We start from the raw sequence: 15,529 nt of genomic DNA on the forward strand, positions 1-15,529 counted from the left end.
AAGCATTGCTTCTTTTCTCTTGCATTCCGGGAACTCTCGCTTATAATCTTTCCTCTGTTTCTGCACACACTGTACGAACCTGTTCCAAACACCAAGACATTCCCTCCTTGCCCAGTTCATCTTAAGATCATGATGACCTGTTCTCAATGCATAGCTGACCACATCTACGGAACTCGATTGTTATATGTTATGATCAATCATTAGTAATTGTTTTATGCTATATTAATCTTTAGTTACAAATTAATTAGGAGGCTTCATGCCTGTCTAGTCCCAACCTTGTTTCCCAGCCTTTAATCTACCGGTGATTAATGTTCACATGTAATTCCCACCCCTCACATGTAATTCCCGCCTTGTATGTATGTTAACCAATCAGCATTAAGTTTCTTTGTGTTTGTATCAACCAATCAGCCACAAGCACACCTGTGGCAATGTTTGTAATATTCAATAAAAGAGAGTTCCCGGGGCTTTCCCGGCAGACGCCTCTCACATGACACCTACTACTCGTCTCCCGTGATTTTCATTCCTACAGGAGGTTATGATTAAATGGGCCATAGACTTTGGTTATAATATAGAATTAGAAGCCTGGAAGAATTATGGAATGTGAACTTAAAATTTACGGCTTGTACGGCATTACAGGAAAATGTATGGGAAATGATATACAGGTGGTACCTCACGCTGGTAAAACTGGCAAAGATGTACAAAACGAAAAATAACAAATGCTGGAAATGTGGAGAGGTAGAAGGAGATCATTTTCCATATGTGGTGGAATTGCAGTAAAGTGAAAGGCTTCTGGGAATTAATTTACAATGAGCTTAAAAAAAGGTTTAAGTATACTTTTTTTTAAAAAAAAAACCCCGAAGCCTTTCTACTGGGACTAGTTGGAAAAGATGTTAAAAAGAAAGATAAAAACTTATTCCCGTATGGCACAACAACAGCAAGGACTATGCTAGCCCAGAATTGGAAAACAGAAGTAATACCAACTATTACTGAATGGCAGGTCAAAATGATTAATTATGCGGAACTGGCTAGAATATCGGGGAGAATAAAAGATCAGGATGAACAAAAGTTTTATGAAAATTGGAGTAAATACTTGGATTATATAAGAGATAGCTGTAAATCTGTAAAGACACTGGCAGGATTTGACTAACTTCAACAACTTATGGACAAATAGATAAATGTATAAAATACGTGACATAATGAAAATATATGATACTTACCGAAGGGGAGGAAGGAAGTCCAAAGCTCAATAGAGCTAATGTTATGTATGAGATGTATTAATACAATGAATGTATTGGAATGTATGTTTGATGAAAACTAATAAAAATTTAAGTTGGGGGGGGGAAACCTTCAGAAACCAAGGCACGGCTTCCGATTGGCTGCAGGAGCTTCCTGCACTCAATCCGAAGCCGCGGAAGCCCCGTCGGACATTTGGGCTCCAAAGAACATTCACAAACTGGAACACTCACTTCCGGGTTTGTGGCGTCCGGGAGCCAAAACATTCGAGTCGCAAGGCGTTTGGGATCCAAGGTACGACTGTATTGGTAAGGCGCCCCCACAGGTAACATGGGGGGGGGGAGAACGATAGGAGGGGATCGGGAGAGACAGGGAAGCCCGGAGGGAACGCCCCACCTAACCCAGCTCCGACCCCAAGCCAATATCACCAGCGGCTGGAGCAAAAGAGCAGAGGAACCGCACACCGGGGACCGGCTGGGGGCTAGAAGAACGCGGCGTGGACCCTCCCCTGGCAGTGCAGGGGGGCACAGCAAAAACCATGCTTTATGTTATTGAGTTGATTTTCAGTCCATTTCTTATCAGTATTTTAAAACCCTATGAACCCAGGTAGGCGGCCTGAACCATTGGAGCCCATTTCCTGGAACGGCCGCCTCAGCCCTGATCTAGGGACCCGACACCAAGCCCTAGGGGTCCCACAGGAGAATTAAAACTGCCCTTCTCTCTCTCTCTCTCTCTCTCTCTCCCTCTCTCTCTCTCTCTCTCCCCTCCTCCTCCTCCTTTAGTTATACACACATTCATCCATTCTATTCACTTCTTACTCATTTTCATTATTATTACTCATTTTTTCTAAAAAAAGTTTTTTAAAAATTTCTCATTAATGAATTCTATATATACCGTATTTTTCGCTCTATAGGACGCACCGGACCATAGGAGGGGGAGAACAAGGGGAAAAAAATTCTCCCCCTCTCTGCTAAGCGTCCCTTCAGCGAAGCGGCAGGAGAAACGGAGCCCCTTCCATTTCTCCTCCCGCTTCGCTGAAGGGGCGCTGCACAGAGAGGCGTAGCCTCGAGAGCAAGAGGGATCGGTGTGCACTGACCCCTCCCACTCTCCAGGCTTCAGGCGGCAATCCGCAAGCCTTCGGAGCACAGAATTCCATTAGCCTTTACATTTTTAACTTTGGACTCTTATCTGCAAACTCCCAACCCCACCTCCCCACCTTAACACTGGGAGGGCCATGTCCCCGGAATTTGTGAAGACAGGATTCTCAAAAATACCTCTTCCTTGCGGATCCTGGAGTACTTTTGGCAACGCCTGGAGTTTTTCTTCAAGCTCCTGGACCTTCATACGCAATGCTTGATCATCCTTAAGTACTGTTTCCGCCCCCGTCTTAGGGCTATTGGGTGCCTTCTTCAGTATTTCAACATCCTGGAGAGGACAGACACTTTCTGCTAGACATTTACTCCAGACATTTACAGAAGGCACAGAGGCACTGGTTGAAGAAGTTGGGAATGAGCAGACAGTGCTATTGCTGAGAAGGAGCTCCACCCCAGGGTGCTAAAGAGCTCTTTCCCTAGCCTGCAGGTGCCAGAAGGCCAAGCGCTGGTGTTGCAGTGGTGGTACTTCAGAGGCGTATGAGAAAAGGCTGCTCTGGATTCTGGGTATATAAATGGCCTTGCCTGAAGCTGTGGATTGTGCTCGCATTAGCAGAGAGGCTCTACTTAGTTGCAAATGAAGCACATTTCAGTCATGATAGAAACCGGTGCTTCCATGCATGCTTGTTCAGGAACTCTGTGAACTAGTCAGCCGCTGTTTTAAACTGGCCCTTTTTCTGGCAGGTTAAACGATTAAAGTTGACTTGATTCACTTCATCCGCCAACTACCCTTCTAAGCAACCAGGGCAATTACAAATAAAAGGCTCTCCAACCGTGCGCTATCCCTATCTGCAAGCAAGCTCTCCCACAAAGTGTTCTATGAGACACATGAGCCAAATAGCCGAGGAGACAGTTTTTTAGCTGCCTGTCATTCATACACTTTATACTGAAAGGATTTCAGGGGCAGATGCTCTTTTTCTGCATGGAGGGTGGGGGTTTCCAAAGGAGCACTATTCAGACCTGCATTCATGGCTTATGAGTCGTAGCCGTGTGACAACTGCACATCATGCTGATGTGTTGAAGGGCTGATGTTGCACTTCCAGGTAGAAGAGCTCGTTGGCATTATTTTAGGCTCTGTGTCAATTGACTTTGTGACATGATGGGGGGGGGAGTTCTTATTTTTAGAGTATTTACCTGCAACCTATTATGTGGGAATCTCAAGGTACTTTACAACTAGGTCCGAAAATAGGCAAACATTGAAATGCAGCAGAATAAACAGGCCTACAGTAAAAAAATATCCTTCAAAGCCCATATTGGCTGGCAGCAGCATCCCCCCAAGTCCATGATGGATAAACACTTTCCCCACATGGAGCAGAATTGCACCCATGTTGGCAAAGGCCTCCTTTCTAGAAGGGGGAGCAGAGGCTGCCCCCACCCACTGCTCTCTTCTCCCAGGCATCTGAAGAGACAAACGGCTCCCCTTCTCTACCTGTGTGCCACAAGCCTGAATTGCAAGACAGTTCCCACTTTGGGGCAACAGGGAACAAACATGCAGAGGACGAATTCTGAGGCTCCCCCAACAAAGCCATTTCCCTGGGCCCACCTGCCAGCCTGCTGCTGGCTGGCTGCCCACCCACAGGAAAACGACACGATTCTCCCCACCAACAGGACATAACAAGAAGATGGGGACGATAACATAGGACTTCCTAACTTGTGAGTTCTGATGAGCCGCTGCTGCTTCCCCAGTTTAAAGGATGGCGGCTCAGGTGAGCCATTAAGCTAGAAGGAGGAAAAGGACCGACCCCGGGATGGGCTGTCTGCCTTCCTTTTGCCTTCCACCTCACGACATCCTTCCCCAGCCTGGTGCACTCCAGGTGTTCTGGGGCTCCATCTCTCACCAGGCCCAGGCGGTATGGCCAGGGGTCAGGGATGGGGGCAGTTGTCCAAACAGCTGGAGAGACTCAAGGAGGGCATTACAGCCTCAAAGCCCTTTCCCTACCTCTCAATCTGGACTTACCTGGCCTTGCCCCTGGCCGCCTTTAGCCAGATCAGCTGTGCTCGGAGCTGGGACAGACCCCTCTGGAGACTTAGAGGCAGAGGAAACAGCCTGGGTCCCCTGGAGAGCACTCTCAAAGGAGATGCCCGCAAAGCAGATCACACTTTTCCTACTCCCAGACTGCAGGCTAGAGAACGTCGCTGCACGCTGGTGACCCATTCCCTGGGTGGTGCACTGGGAAGAAGAAACCTCACCCAGAGATGGGAGGGAAGCACTTTGGCCAGTGCCATGGGGCCTTTCTTCGGCAAGCTGCTCGGGGACCTGCAATGGAGCACTGCCCAAAAAGGAGGACATGTGGGAGGCCTGCTGGGAAGGCTGCTGGGACCCCGACTCTTCCTGGCTAAGGGAAGCAGCTCTTCCAGTGGTTTCTCTGGGAACAGAGGGCATTGAGGTGAGCTGGCAATGAGAAGGCTCAGCCAGGTGGGAGCCGGAGGTCTCTGTGGTCGCACCCATGGATTCGTTGGGCGAACTTTTCTTCTCCATTCTGTGGACATGAAGGCAAGTCTTCTGACCAGTGTACCAGCTGGTTTCAAAGGCTATTTTTTATGAAAGCTTGAAAAACAAAGAAAACACAATATACAGAAATCAGTGTCAGATATCAAGCATTTTGAAAACATAAAAATGAAAAGAAACAGAAGACGAAAAGACTTCTGATTCCTTGTCTATCAGCTTAAAAACCTTATGCGAAACTCTTACTTCCCACCTGGGATGAGCCGCTTGGTGCACTAGACTGAGCCGCTGGAGAAAGACTGGGGTGGGCGGCAAGTGGGAGGGGGAAGTCGTGCGCTTCTGTCCCTTGGGGAAAAAAATGCTGATCGTCCCAGGAGGCAGCCTGCTTGCAGACAAGGGGTCTGGGCTGCCTCAGAGCCCATCAAGGCCACAGGCTGCTAGCATGACTCATCCCGGCTTTCTCATCTGAGGGGAAAGGGTGCACGGTCTTAAATGCTTAAATGCCTTGGCAACTTGGCTGAGCTACCTTGGGCCAGTCCTTGGGCAAGTCCTTGGGCCAGCTTAGCCTCCCTCACAGAGGGTTGTTCTGAAGATACACTCAGGCGGAGGAGGACGTCGGGTTGGGTGGGGGTTGCCAGGAGCAGCACGATGTCCCTCCAACCCCCGGCTTCCACTCTCCAGGCAGGCGCCCAACGTGGCCAGCTGGCAAGGGCTCTTTCTTACTCCAGCCTTGGCGTGCAGATCCCGGGTTCAGCCCCAGATCTCTGGAGCGGAAAGGCTCTTGGGCGTGAATATGAAAGGCAGCATCTGTCAGAATAGGGCATACTGAGCCAGTACAGATGAACGTGACTATTGGTTCGCTTCCTCTGCTATCTGCCTTTTCGGGCACCTCAGAGGTGGCAGAGAGAGGCAGGGGGGAGACTCTGGCCTCTACAGAAGGCTGCACCCCTTTCCTCCATGTCCCCACCCCAACTCTTAGGACCAGAAGCAAGAGACAGCTTTCCTGAGCACGTGCCCCTTCCCAGGGAGATGCCACTCTGCACTACTTTTCCCTGAACTGCTCGCGAAGCAGCCATACTCCAGGCTCTTATTGTCACAGCCCTGCAGGATCAGACCAAGGCCCATCTAGTCTAGCTCTCAGCAGCCCAGCAGATGTCCAAGGGAAACCCCAAGCAGACTCCAAATGCAGCTCCACTCTCCCCACTGGGGACGCCCGCAACGGGTAGGCAGAGGTAGACTGCCTCTGCGGCTGGAGGTGCAACGTGGTCTAACCCTCCATGAATTTGACGAATCCTCTCTTAAAGCCATCCCCCGTCAGTGCCTCTGGAAGGAGGAAATTTCAGTGTCACTAGGCACTGTGTCTGGCCTGAATCTGCCAACATTCCTCTTTCTTAAAGAGATCCAGGTTCTGATATTATGAGGAGGAAACATCGCTCTGCACCTTTCCCACATCATGCATACTTCTATGATGTCCCCACTTTCCCCCCTCTCGCAAAGCCCCAAAGCCTCCTACATTGTAAGCCTTCCTTACAGGGGAATCATCAGAACCACCTGTGCTGCAGAGCTTCTGGCTGAAAGGCGACTCATGGAGATTTGCAATGACTGCTGCAATGCACCCCTAATGATTCAGATTGTATCATTATAGCCTTATTGTGTTTATTTGTTGTTGATATAATAAAATTTGTATAACCTTAGAAGTGGTGTGGCTGTGAGTACCATGAAGGGAGCCTGCACTTTGTGATTTGCCAGGGCACTACTGCAGGTTAGGAAGGAGGAAGAGGCAAAGATCCTTTCTCCACTAAAACATGTTTACACCCAGGGTGTTTCCAGACTGTCAGTATTTTGTGGGAGGGATTCAGGTCCAGCCCAGAACTTCAGCTTTTCCAATGAGAATGGATTAAAGCACTCTGACCATGCCCTTAGTAGTGTCTAACCACTGTGTTAAGTTTTGGGCAAGCAAGACATGAACGCAAAACAAACAAGTGGGCGTCTCCTCCGGAGGAACCCCTGCATTGTAAATATATTGACAGCACACTTACAGGTCTTTGGCATTGGCATCCCAGAACTGTGAAGGTTGCCTCAACTGTTGAGCAACACAGCTAAGGAAGAAGGAGTGGAGTGTCTCTGGGGGGAGCATAGCTCCCATTCCCTTCCAAACACACAGACAGGACAGTGTGGTGGCACCCAGGGAATAGTTGCAGCAGCCGGATGGCTGGCTGAAACACACACCATTGCACTCTTTTTGAATGGGATTCAATCTGAATCAGCCAGTTAGTGAACTTGGTGCTCCTGTGCAACAAACCCACTACAAAATTGCTCTTCCCCGCACACTTCCAGGTCCCTCCAGCTGGGCTTTTGGAGTGTGATAGGTTTTTCTCACTCCAGAACAGTTTGTGTTTAAGCTGAAGGTCACCAAGAAAGCAAGGGAGGCTAAAAAAATTGCATTTGTTAATATAGTAAGTTTTACTAACTCTAATAATGACTAACTGTGTGGAAATGACTGGAAAAAGAAAAAAAGGAAAATCAAGGCTTTCGACTCTTGGTTTCCTGGAAGAAGATGAAAAGACTCCCCTGGACTAGAAGAGACATCTCATTAACAGCTAGAGAAATGCCAAAGAACTTTGGATATCTGCTTGGGGGGTTTCTGATACAGTATTAATTTAACAAGGAGCCAGTACTGAAACCAAAAGTAGACTGACCAGCTAGCTGAATCAAATATATTGCTATGGGGTGGGGGGAAACCTCTAACATTTTACTTTTTGATACTTGTACTTCCAGGGTGAATTGAATGGTTGGGGGGTGGGGTGGAGGAGAGGCAGAAAGAAGAGCTAACTTGTCCGTGGCTGGGGGCGCCATCTGGACGGTTCTGCCGGGGCACAAGATCACCTAACTACTGCTCTGCGCCTCTGGACCAGGGGTGGATGGTGCTCATTGGGACTGGGAGGGTGGAAGGCAAGGAGGCCAACAGTAGGTGGCGCCAGAGCCAAGGAGTGGCAGAGCAAATGTGTTCTGTATCTGAGATGGAGTGGGAAGGGGCTGGCGGCCACCGCAGCCATCTCCTGTCTGCCCTCATGGAGCGGCCAGAATCCACTGGGCAAATGCTCATCTTGCCAGAGTCTGGGTCTTCTGCTGTTGCTCTCTCAGAAACCGTGCCCAGGTGGGATGCTTCGTTTTTCGTAGCTGCTTCATCCCTGAGGAAGTTGGAGGTGACGCAACTCCTGCATCTCTGACGTGGGAAGTTTGGGAGGTATTTCAAATTCCCCCCTTCTCCCTTGGCTCCCTGGAAAGAAGGCATCTTTACATTTTGAGCGCATTTCACAGGCCAGGAGCCCTTCCCAGCCCAAAGGCGTTCCCCTGAGATTCAGCTTCCGGGCTATGGCTAACCAGGTTAGGAGCAGGAATATTGGGAGCGGGAAGGAACTGATGTCATCTGCCAGAGCAGCTGGCTAATTGAAGTGAATGAGGTGATAACAAGGCTTTCAAATCTGAACTCTTGTTTGCGGCTGATTAGGATAGAGGGAGGTGGAGAACAAGGGCAATCGGTAGCAGACTCTGGGTAGTTGGTTCCTTCTCTTTGTTCGGGTTCCTACGTCACACCAGCAGTTTAAATGGCAACACTCCTGTGCAAGATTGTCCGCCTTTAAATTATTTGTTATGGAAAATCAATAAAATGATAAGTTGCCCCTGCCAAAGGGTTGCATGACATCTGGCTGAAGACTTTTTGTGCTAAACGTTGAAGCTATGCTGGGGTGTGTGTGTGTGTGTTGCAGAATGGTTTAATTAGCTCATTCTCCTCCTAGCACATCGTCTTCATTCAACTCTGGCTGTTGAATGAATGCTTTCTTAGAATCATTCTGATGTTTAAGTGGGCTTTGGCCTTCTTCCAGACAGCAGCTTGAAAGGAAAGCAGAGGAAAGCTCAAATGATGACAGAAGGCAGGGGCATCCCACAACCAAGAGTTTTGGTTTGGATGTGACACTTTGAGACTTCCCCAAGCCATCCCGAAGCCCCCATTTCACTCTGGTCCATCTGAGTATCTCCTTTCCACCCATGCCTCCCCTCCCCCCCAAATATTCACAATTAAGAAATCAGAAAACAACCCCCACCTCTCTTTCGTCAGAACTAGATGGAATGATCAGGCATAGCACCTCCTGCAGAGAGGATAAAACCAAAATGTTTCCAAGGGACACATTTATCAAACAAGATATCTGCCCATAGCTCAGTCAGTAGAGTGTGAGACTCTGCATCTCAGGGTCGTGGGTTTGAGCCCCACGTTGGGCAAAATATTCCTGCATTGCAGGGGGTGGACTAGATGACTCTTGTGGTCCCTTCCAACTCTACAATTCCATGATATCCTGTGAGGAGTAGTCAACTGAGTTTTACTGAGAAGAGATGCGTCAAAATCAACACAGCCACGTAATTTGTGCCCATCAATTTAAATAGGTCTGCTGTGGAAAGGACTGATGTTGACTACAACCCTGATGTTTTCTGATTATTTTACAGAGCGTTTCCCTCAATATCAAAAAATGGAGGCAGAGACAATTTACTGAATTTCAAAACCACCGAAGCTTTATTGAATGAATGAACGAATCAGTTTATTACAGCCACAAACCAGAATATGGACTTCTACAGAGATAGAGAACATGTTGTAGAAGAAGAAGAAGAAGAGTTTGGATTTGATATCCCGCTTTATCACTACCCTAAGGAGTCTCAAAGCGGCTAACATTCTCCTTTCCCTTCCTCCCCCACAACAAACACTCTGTGAGGTGAGTGGGGCTGAGAGACTTTAGAGAAGTGTGACTGGCCCAAGGTCACCCAGCAGCTGCATGTGGAGGAGCGGAGACGCGAAGCCGGTTCCCCAGATTAGGAGATTACCGCTCTTAACCACTACACCACACTGGCTCTCATATATATGTAGGTTAAAATCAAAATCTATAAGCTAGAACACAGTAAAGAATACAGATGTGAAACTATTAAAATGTGTAGCTTAAGACCTTAACCGCTAATTTAAAATATGCATGTCAATGCTTTATTATAATTAAGGCAGGTAAAATAATTATTACTCTTAATATTATTCATTGCTATGAGGCTTCTTGAAGCAATTCAGAATACAATCAACATTAGCAGAACACTTTCCTTTACAAGGACAATTTAAAAAGCAACAATTTAAAAGCAATAAAAAAGTAATATTGCATAGGAAAGAATTCTAAAACAACAGCAACAAGACACAATGAAACAGCAAGCAAAAATTGCCACTCCATCATCGCTGAGCCTTGAAACTTGTGTCTTCTCCCCATAATCGAAACTGACATCAAGTCTTATGTCATCTGGAAGAGAATGAAGGAGAAGAGAGATGAATTTCTGCCACCTTTACTGATTCACCAAATTGACCTGGCCCCCATTCCACCCCATTTACAAGGAGGCTTCCAGGGCTGGGGTTCTATTTATGGATCCTGCCTTTGGTGGCAACAACTCCTTCCAAGCCTGCAGTTTGGCCATCTTTGTGCTGTGGCAGGATTGCACAGCCACATGACCCAGGAGGTCTGCATCAAGCAAGGATGCTGCAGCTACTGAGTGGGCTCTCCTTAGTCTGGAAAGTGTGTCCCATGTCCCCAGGCTGTGGGGTGTTACCTTCTTTGGGGCAGAAGTGAGCCAGCTCCAGAGGGACGAGAGCATGCTGTAGAGAAAAGAAAAGACCGTACTGGGCCAGATGACTGATCTGATCCTAAACCCCCCCCCCCCAAAAAAAAATAATGGGTGCAAGAGAACATGGAAGCAGACCCAAGCCAGGGAAGACTTGCTTCCATCATGGGATGAGTGAGTTCTATTGCCTGGCCCCAAGGTGGAAGTGTAAGATCAAGGAAGAGGGCAGGAAATGTCTCCAGCCTTGTCCGGCATCCCAGGGACACACATTGTGCTGTGCGCCTGATACCAGACTGTGATTCCTCCTGTGGGAATCCTTTCACAAGCCACTCTGGGAGCCTCTTGGGGCTGTGAAGGTGCCAAAGGTGAGAGACTTACCTTCAGGCAACTGAGCCTTCTTGCACAGGACATCAGCCAGCTAATGCCACTGGCTGCCAGTTGCCTCTCCGCTGCAATCACACTTGTTGTGTAACCTCTCAGTTCCTGTGGGAGGAAAGGGGACCTCAGAATCAGGAGGCTGGTCTGGGGGAAAGAGGCAGACCACTGTGAAGCCCTTTACACTCTCAGAGAGAGATCCGTTTCTGTTCTAAAATGGCAATGTCCTCCAGCCCCAAATTGTAGCTCTGCATCCAAGGCCCTCCTTTGGCTGTCTGGGCAAGTGGGCCTTTGCTGGCTGGTCCATGTGGCCAGCTTGCCTTACAAGAGGGGAAGGGCCCAAGAGGTGCACTGCTAGGTGGCGGCTTCTCCATGAAAGCTTTCTAGGTCCAACAGCCACTGAGGCCATCAAGATACTTACATTCAACAGCAAGTTCAGGGTCTTAGTGCTTGGGGCCTCCCAGAGGAGGCCTCCCAGCATCAGAGTATAACGTTCCTCTAACTCCTGCAGGCAATGGCAATGAGGGAGAGGATGCGCCAAGCAGGGGAAAGAGAGATCAGATGTTGAGCAATGCTTAAAGCGTGTGAAGAAGAAACAACAACTACAGAAGTCAAATTTCAAGGCTAACAACTTACCTGCTTGTCGGGCTCAGTTTTGACCTCAATGACCGCCGCAAAGGCTGCATGCACAATCAGGCTGTGGAGCTTCAGTGGTAATTTGGGCTTCATGAGGCTGGAGAGAAGGAGGGAAACCTTTTTAGACTCTGTCTCATATGGGGGGGGGGGGAGCATCAAATACATGCCATTCTCTTGAAGTTCTAGTGAATTCCTGTGTTAGCTTAAACCACTTTTTACAATCAAGCAGCGTATCAATTTTACAGGGTAAAAATGAATAAAGGTAAAATTAAAATAAACACACGAGGGCACTGTTTATGTGGCAGTCTACCTGGCACTTGGTTGCAAGCCTCTAGGTCTTAGTTAATCCCACCCCTAAAAGCCGAGTCATTTCGCAGTCATCTCTAGACAATATATCTTCTATTTTCTCTCTCACATCTCCACTCATCCTGTAAATAGTTGCTGCATAAAGAAAGCTCTTTGAACGCAAGAAACCCAAGAAATTGTAAGCAATTCTTCCAATCGAATTCACTGCAGTGGCAAGGTCTGGTAACACCTTTCCACATTCTGCTCCCCTCCCCTCCCCCCCCCCCCCCGCCAGCTCCTCGTCAAGCTCAAAAAACCCGGTATACCTCAGTTGGTAAAGGGCTTCCAGCGCCATAGCAAGGGCCAATTCAGGCTGCGTAAAGCACACAACCCGTCCCATGAGATCCTGATAGAGAACAGAGGGCGGAGGGGGGAAACGTCAGTTCCCTACGGACATCAGGTGGATTCCTCCAACCCCAAACTCAGTGCAGGAATTGGCAATGTAATGCCAAATGCCTGCACAACCCTTCTCTTGGCCAGACCCCGCCAGGCCTTCCTTCTGCCCAGCATCCCCCCAATCCCATCCCCAGCTCTCCTGCCCACCTCACCCCTGGATACCTCATGCAACCTCTCACTCACCGCAATTGCCTTGACGGCCATCTTCTTGGAATACCTCAACCTGTCCTTTTCTCTCGCGCGGGCCTCCGAGCAAGTGGCCAGCACGCAGCAGAGCAACATCTCATCCTTCTCCAGTTGCTGGAATGGCAAGAGTCAGGCTGTCAGTTCATGGCAGGAGGGCTTCTCTGCATCTGAGACCGCCAAAATGGGGGTACAAACAGCACTGGTGGATGGGGGGGTGGGGGTGAGGGATTTCGTATGTACTGTGCTGTTTTCTCAAATACTAACCACAGGCGATGCCCAGACCCTGCCAGTCTCTGAACCATCTGCAACAAGAGAAGCAGGAAAGGACATGGGGGCAGGTTAGTTCCTTTCTACTTATTTTCCACAGTTGAGGATTAGAGCATTAAGGCCACCCCTCCTTACGCTCCAAAATGAAAAGGAAGCATTTGCTCACGTGGGCCCCCAGCAACCCTGGACTTCTGGGGGACTTTGCGGGTCCCCTTCTTCTTGCGGGCTGCCATGTCCCTCAGTCGCCTGAACCTAGAAGAGAAGGAGAGGGGCAGACCTTCTTCTTGTTGTTGTTATACCGCCCTATACCCACAGGACTCAGTTACAACCAGTGCTTTTTTCTGGGGGGATGCAGGGGTGCGCACACCCCAAAACATTTTGTGAATCTTTGCGCTTTTGTCCATTTACTGTACTGCATTTATTTCCCCGATTTGAACTATAAAATGGTGATTTTCTTGAGTCAAAATGAGAGTACCCCAAACATTTTTTTAATAGAAAAAAGCACTGGTTCCAACATAAAAATCGCAATATGCATAATAAAATGCATAATAAAGGTGAAAAACAACCCAGTAAAGCCCCCTCCCCAACACATTTCAAAACCTGAGACAGAAGCCTACAACCAAAATGGTGTGTGTGTGTGTGTAAGAGAAGGCAGGGAGTCTTTGCAGCATAGCCATAACACAAATACGGGTGGCCTAACAGTTGCAGGCAGAGCCGTGTCATTTCACACACTACTTTGGCTGCGGGACATCGTATCAACAAGGAAAGGAGCATTTGGTGTTGTTGCATCTCCTCGGGTATTTGTTGATTTGTCGCCACGAGGGGTTGTAGTTGTGGAGGTATAGTTTGATGAGGTTTCTGGTTATTTGTACCCTAGGTGCCCACTCACACACAAAAACAAATCTCCCTGCAGCCAACCAAAGACCACCAACCACACCCTAGGTCACCCCCAACCTCTCTCACCACCAAGGAAATGCAACAAGGGAATAGTAAGTGAACCCACACAAGTGATGCTGACACAAAACCCCACACATACAGGGGAAACTCGGGAAATTAGAATATCGTGGAAAAGTTCATTTATTTCAGTAATTCAACTTAAAAGGTGAAACGTCTACTTCTCAGAGGTCAAATATTGCTCTGTTTGCAATCCTTGTTTTGCTGATTTCATTTCATATTCTAATTTTCTGAGATTGTTAATTTGGGGTTTTCATCAGCTGTACGCCATAATATCACAATCACAACAAATAAAGGCTTGACATATCTCGCTTTGCATGTCATGAGTCTATCTCATATATTAGTTTCACCTTTTAGGTTGAATTACTGAAATAAATGAACCTTTCCACGATATTCTAATTTTCCGAGTTTCCCCTGTACACTAAGTAGAAGAGAAGCATTGCCACCCGGCCCCACCCTCCCCCTCTTTCCCCCTCTGTTCTTCCTAACCCAACACTGCATGCAACACTACTGTCTCACAACAAATGAAACTGATCTGTAGAAAACACAACTTGACAAAAGAGACAAGGCACTTTTTTTTGTAAACTAAGAAATCTTCAAGCATTTGTTTATTTATTTATTTTTTTAAAAAAAAACAAGGAAAGGAGCAGGAAGGAGTTATCCGAGATGATCGTGGTCTTGGAGAGAAAGCAGATGGAGGGAGAGCTTTGAATCAACTAATTTGAGTATGTTGGTGGGAACTTCTTCACATCATGTTTACTCCGTTGCTGAAATTTGCAGGCAGCCGATGCTACAAGGACAAGTAGCCTGCAGGGCTGGGAAGCAGATTACACCAATTGTTGGAGGAGAACAACAGCATCTCTTACTATTACTCAGCATAGCAATATAGAGCTTCCAGGAACAGAGGCACTCTACCTCTGAAGCCAACAGCTAGAGGAGAAGCAGCAGGAGTGGGCTACTGCTTGTGAGTTTGGACTAGATGGGCTTTTCCTCTGATCCAGCAAAGCCACTTCCGCCTACAAAGGAGGTGGAGTTGCGGGCGACTGAGGGAATCCCCGGCCGCGTCAGCCCCTGGACAGCCAATCGGCTGGCTCAGGGGGCGTGACCAGCCCTATTTATCGCCGTCTACCTCGTAGCAAATCGTCACAACTTTCTGGGTATTGGCGGTTAGGCATTGGTATTGGTATTGTTCTGTAGATGGAAGAGGGGAGGAAGCGCCATCACCTGCCCCGCATATTGAAGGGTAGTCCGATAAAGGATTCCGGGGGCGTGGCCCTGTCGAAGCCTATGGAGGTGAGGGCCTAAGGCACGCCCCTGAGTGGTGACCCCGGGGAGGGGGGTGCGAGTTGACGTGCATCAGCAGGACTCCCCCTACTGGTGGTTAACCCTTCCCGGACCTCAAGCGGACGGGCTGAAGCCGGATAGTCGGTTAGGACCAATGCCTAAGCCAATACCACTCATCACCTGTAACCAATAAAGTTGTGGCCATATTTAGCCCATTAACCTGAAATAATTGTGTCGTGTGTCTTTATTTCCCCTTGGGGGGGGGCGGGAACTCGCCACGCAATAGGGCTCTTTTTGTTTTTTTATGCACCCACAGACCCCAAACGGCTCTCCACAGGAACACAGTGGTGCATCTCATGTATGTGGGGGGGATTCCAACACTCCCCCCACCCCCATCCCCAGCAAAGGAAAGATAAGGGAAGCATTTCCAGCATTTAAAAGAGCCCTCAGCACAATGCTGTTAGGACAGCAGCCCTGCCTGGAGAGCGAAGGGGGCTGCTAGGAAGGTCGTCAAAGCATCAAGGCATAGATGAGCCAAAGAATGCAATGAAAACTCTCTTGGAGTCAGAGTGACTGACAGGAAGACTGACAGAACCCCTGTCTGTTGCAGTTG

General features: G+C 48.3%; 1 protein-coding gene across 1 annotated transcript; it reads right to left on the reverse strand.

The window, feature by feature from the left end:
- Positions 1–574: 574 nt before the first annotated feature.
- On the reverse strand, positions 575–12,429 carry LOC309361245 (uncharacterized protein; the record flags this gene model as incomplete). Its single annotated transcript, XM_081896159.1, has 6 exons — positions 575–582; positions 10,402–10,507; positions 10,852–10,956; positions 11,485–11,581; positions 12,096–12,175; positions 12,409–12,429. The coding sequence occupies 6 exons, from the start codon at positions 12,427–12,429 to the stop codon at positions 575–577; spliced, it is 417 nt and encodes a 138-aa protein (XP_081752285.1).
- Between the last annotated feature and the right edge of the window lie 3,100 nt (positions 12,430–15,529).

The sequence above is a fragment of the Podarcis melisellensis genome, assembly GCF_964234715.1.
Source record: "Podarcis melisellensis genome assembly, chromosome: W".
Classification (NCBI taxonomy): Eukaryota; Metazoa; Chordata; class Lepidosauria; order Squamata; family Lacertidae; genus Podarcis; species Podarcis melisellensis.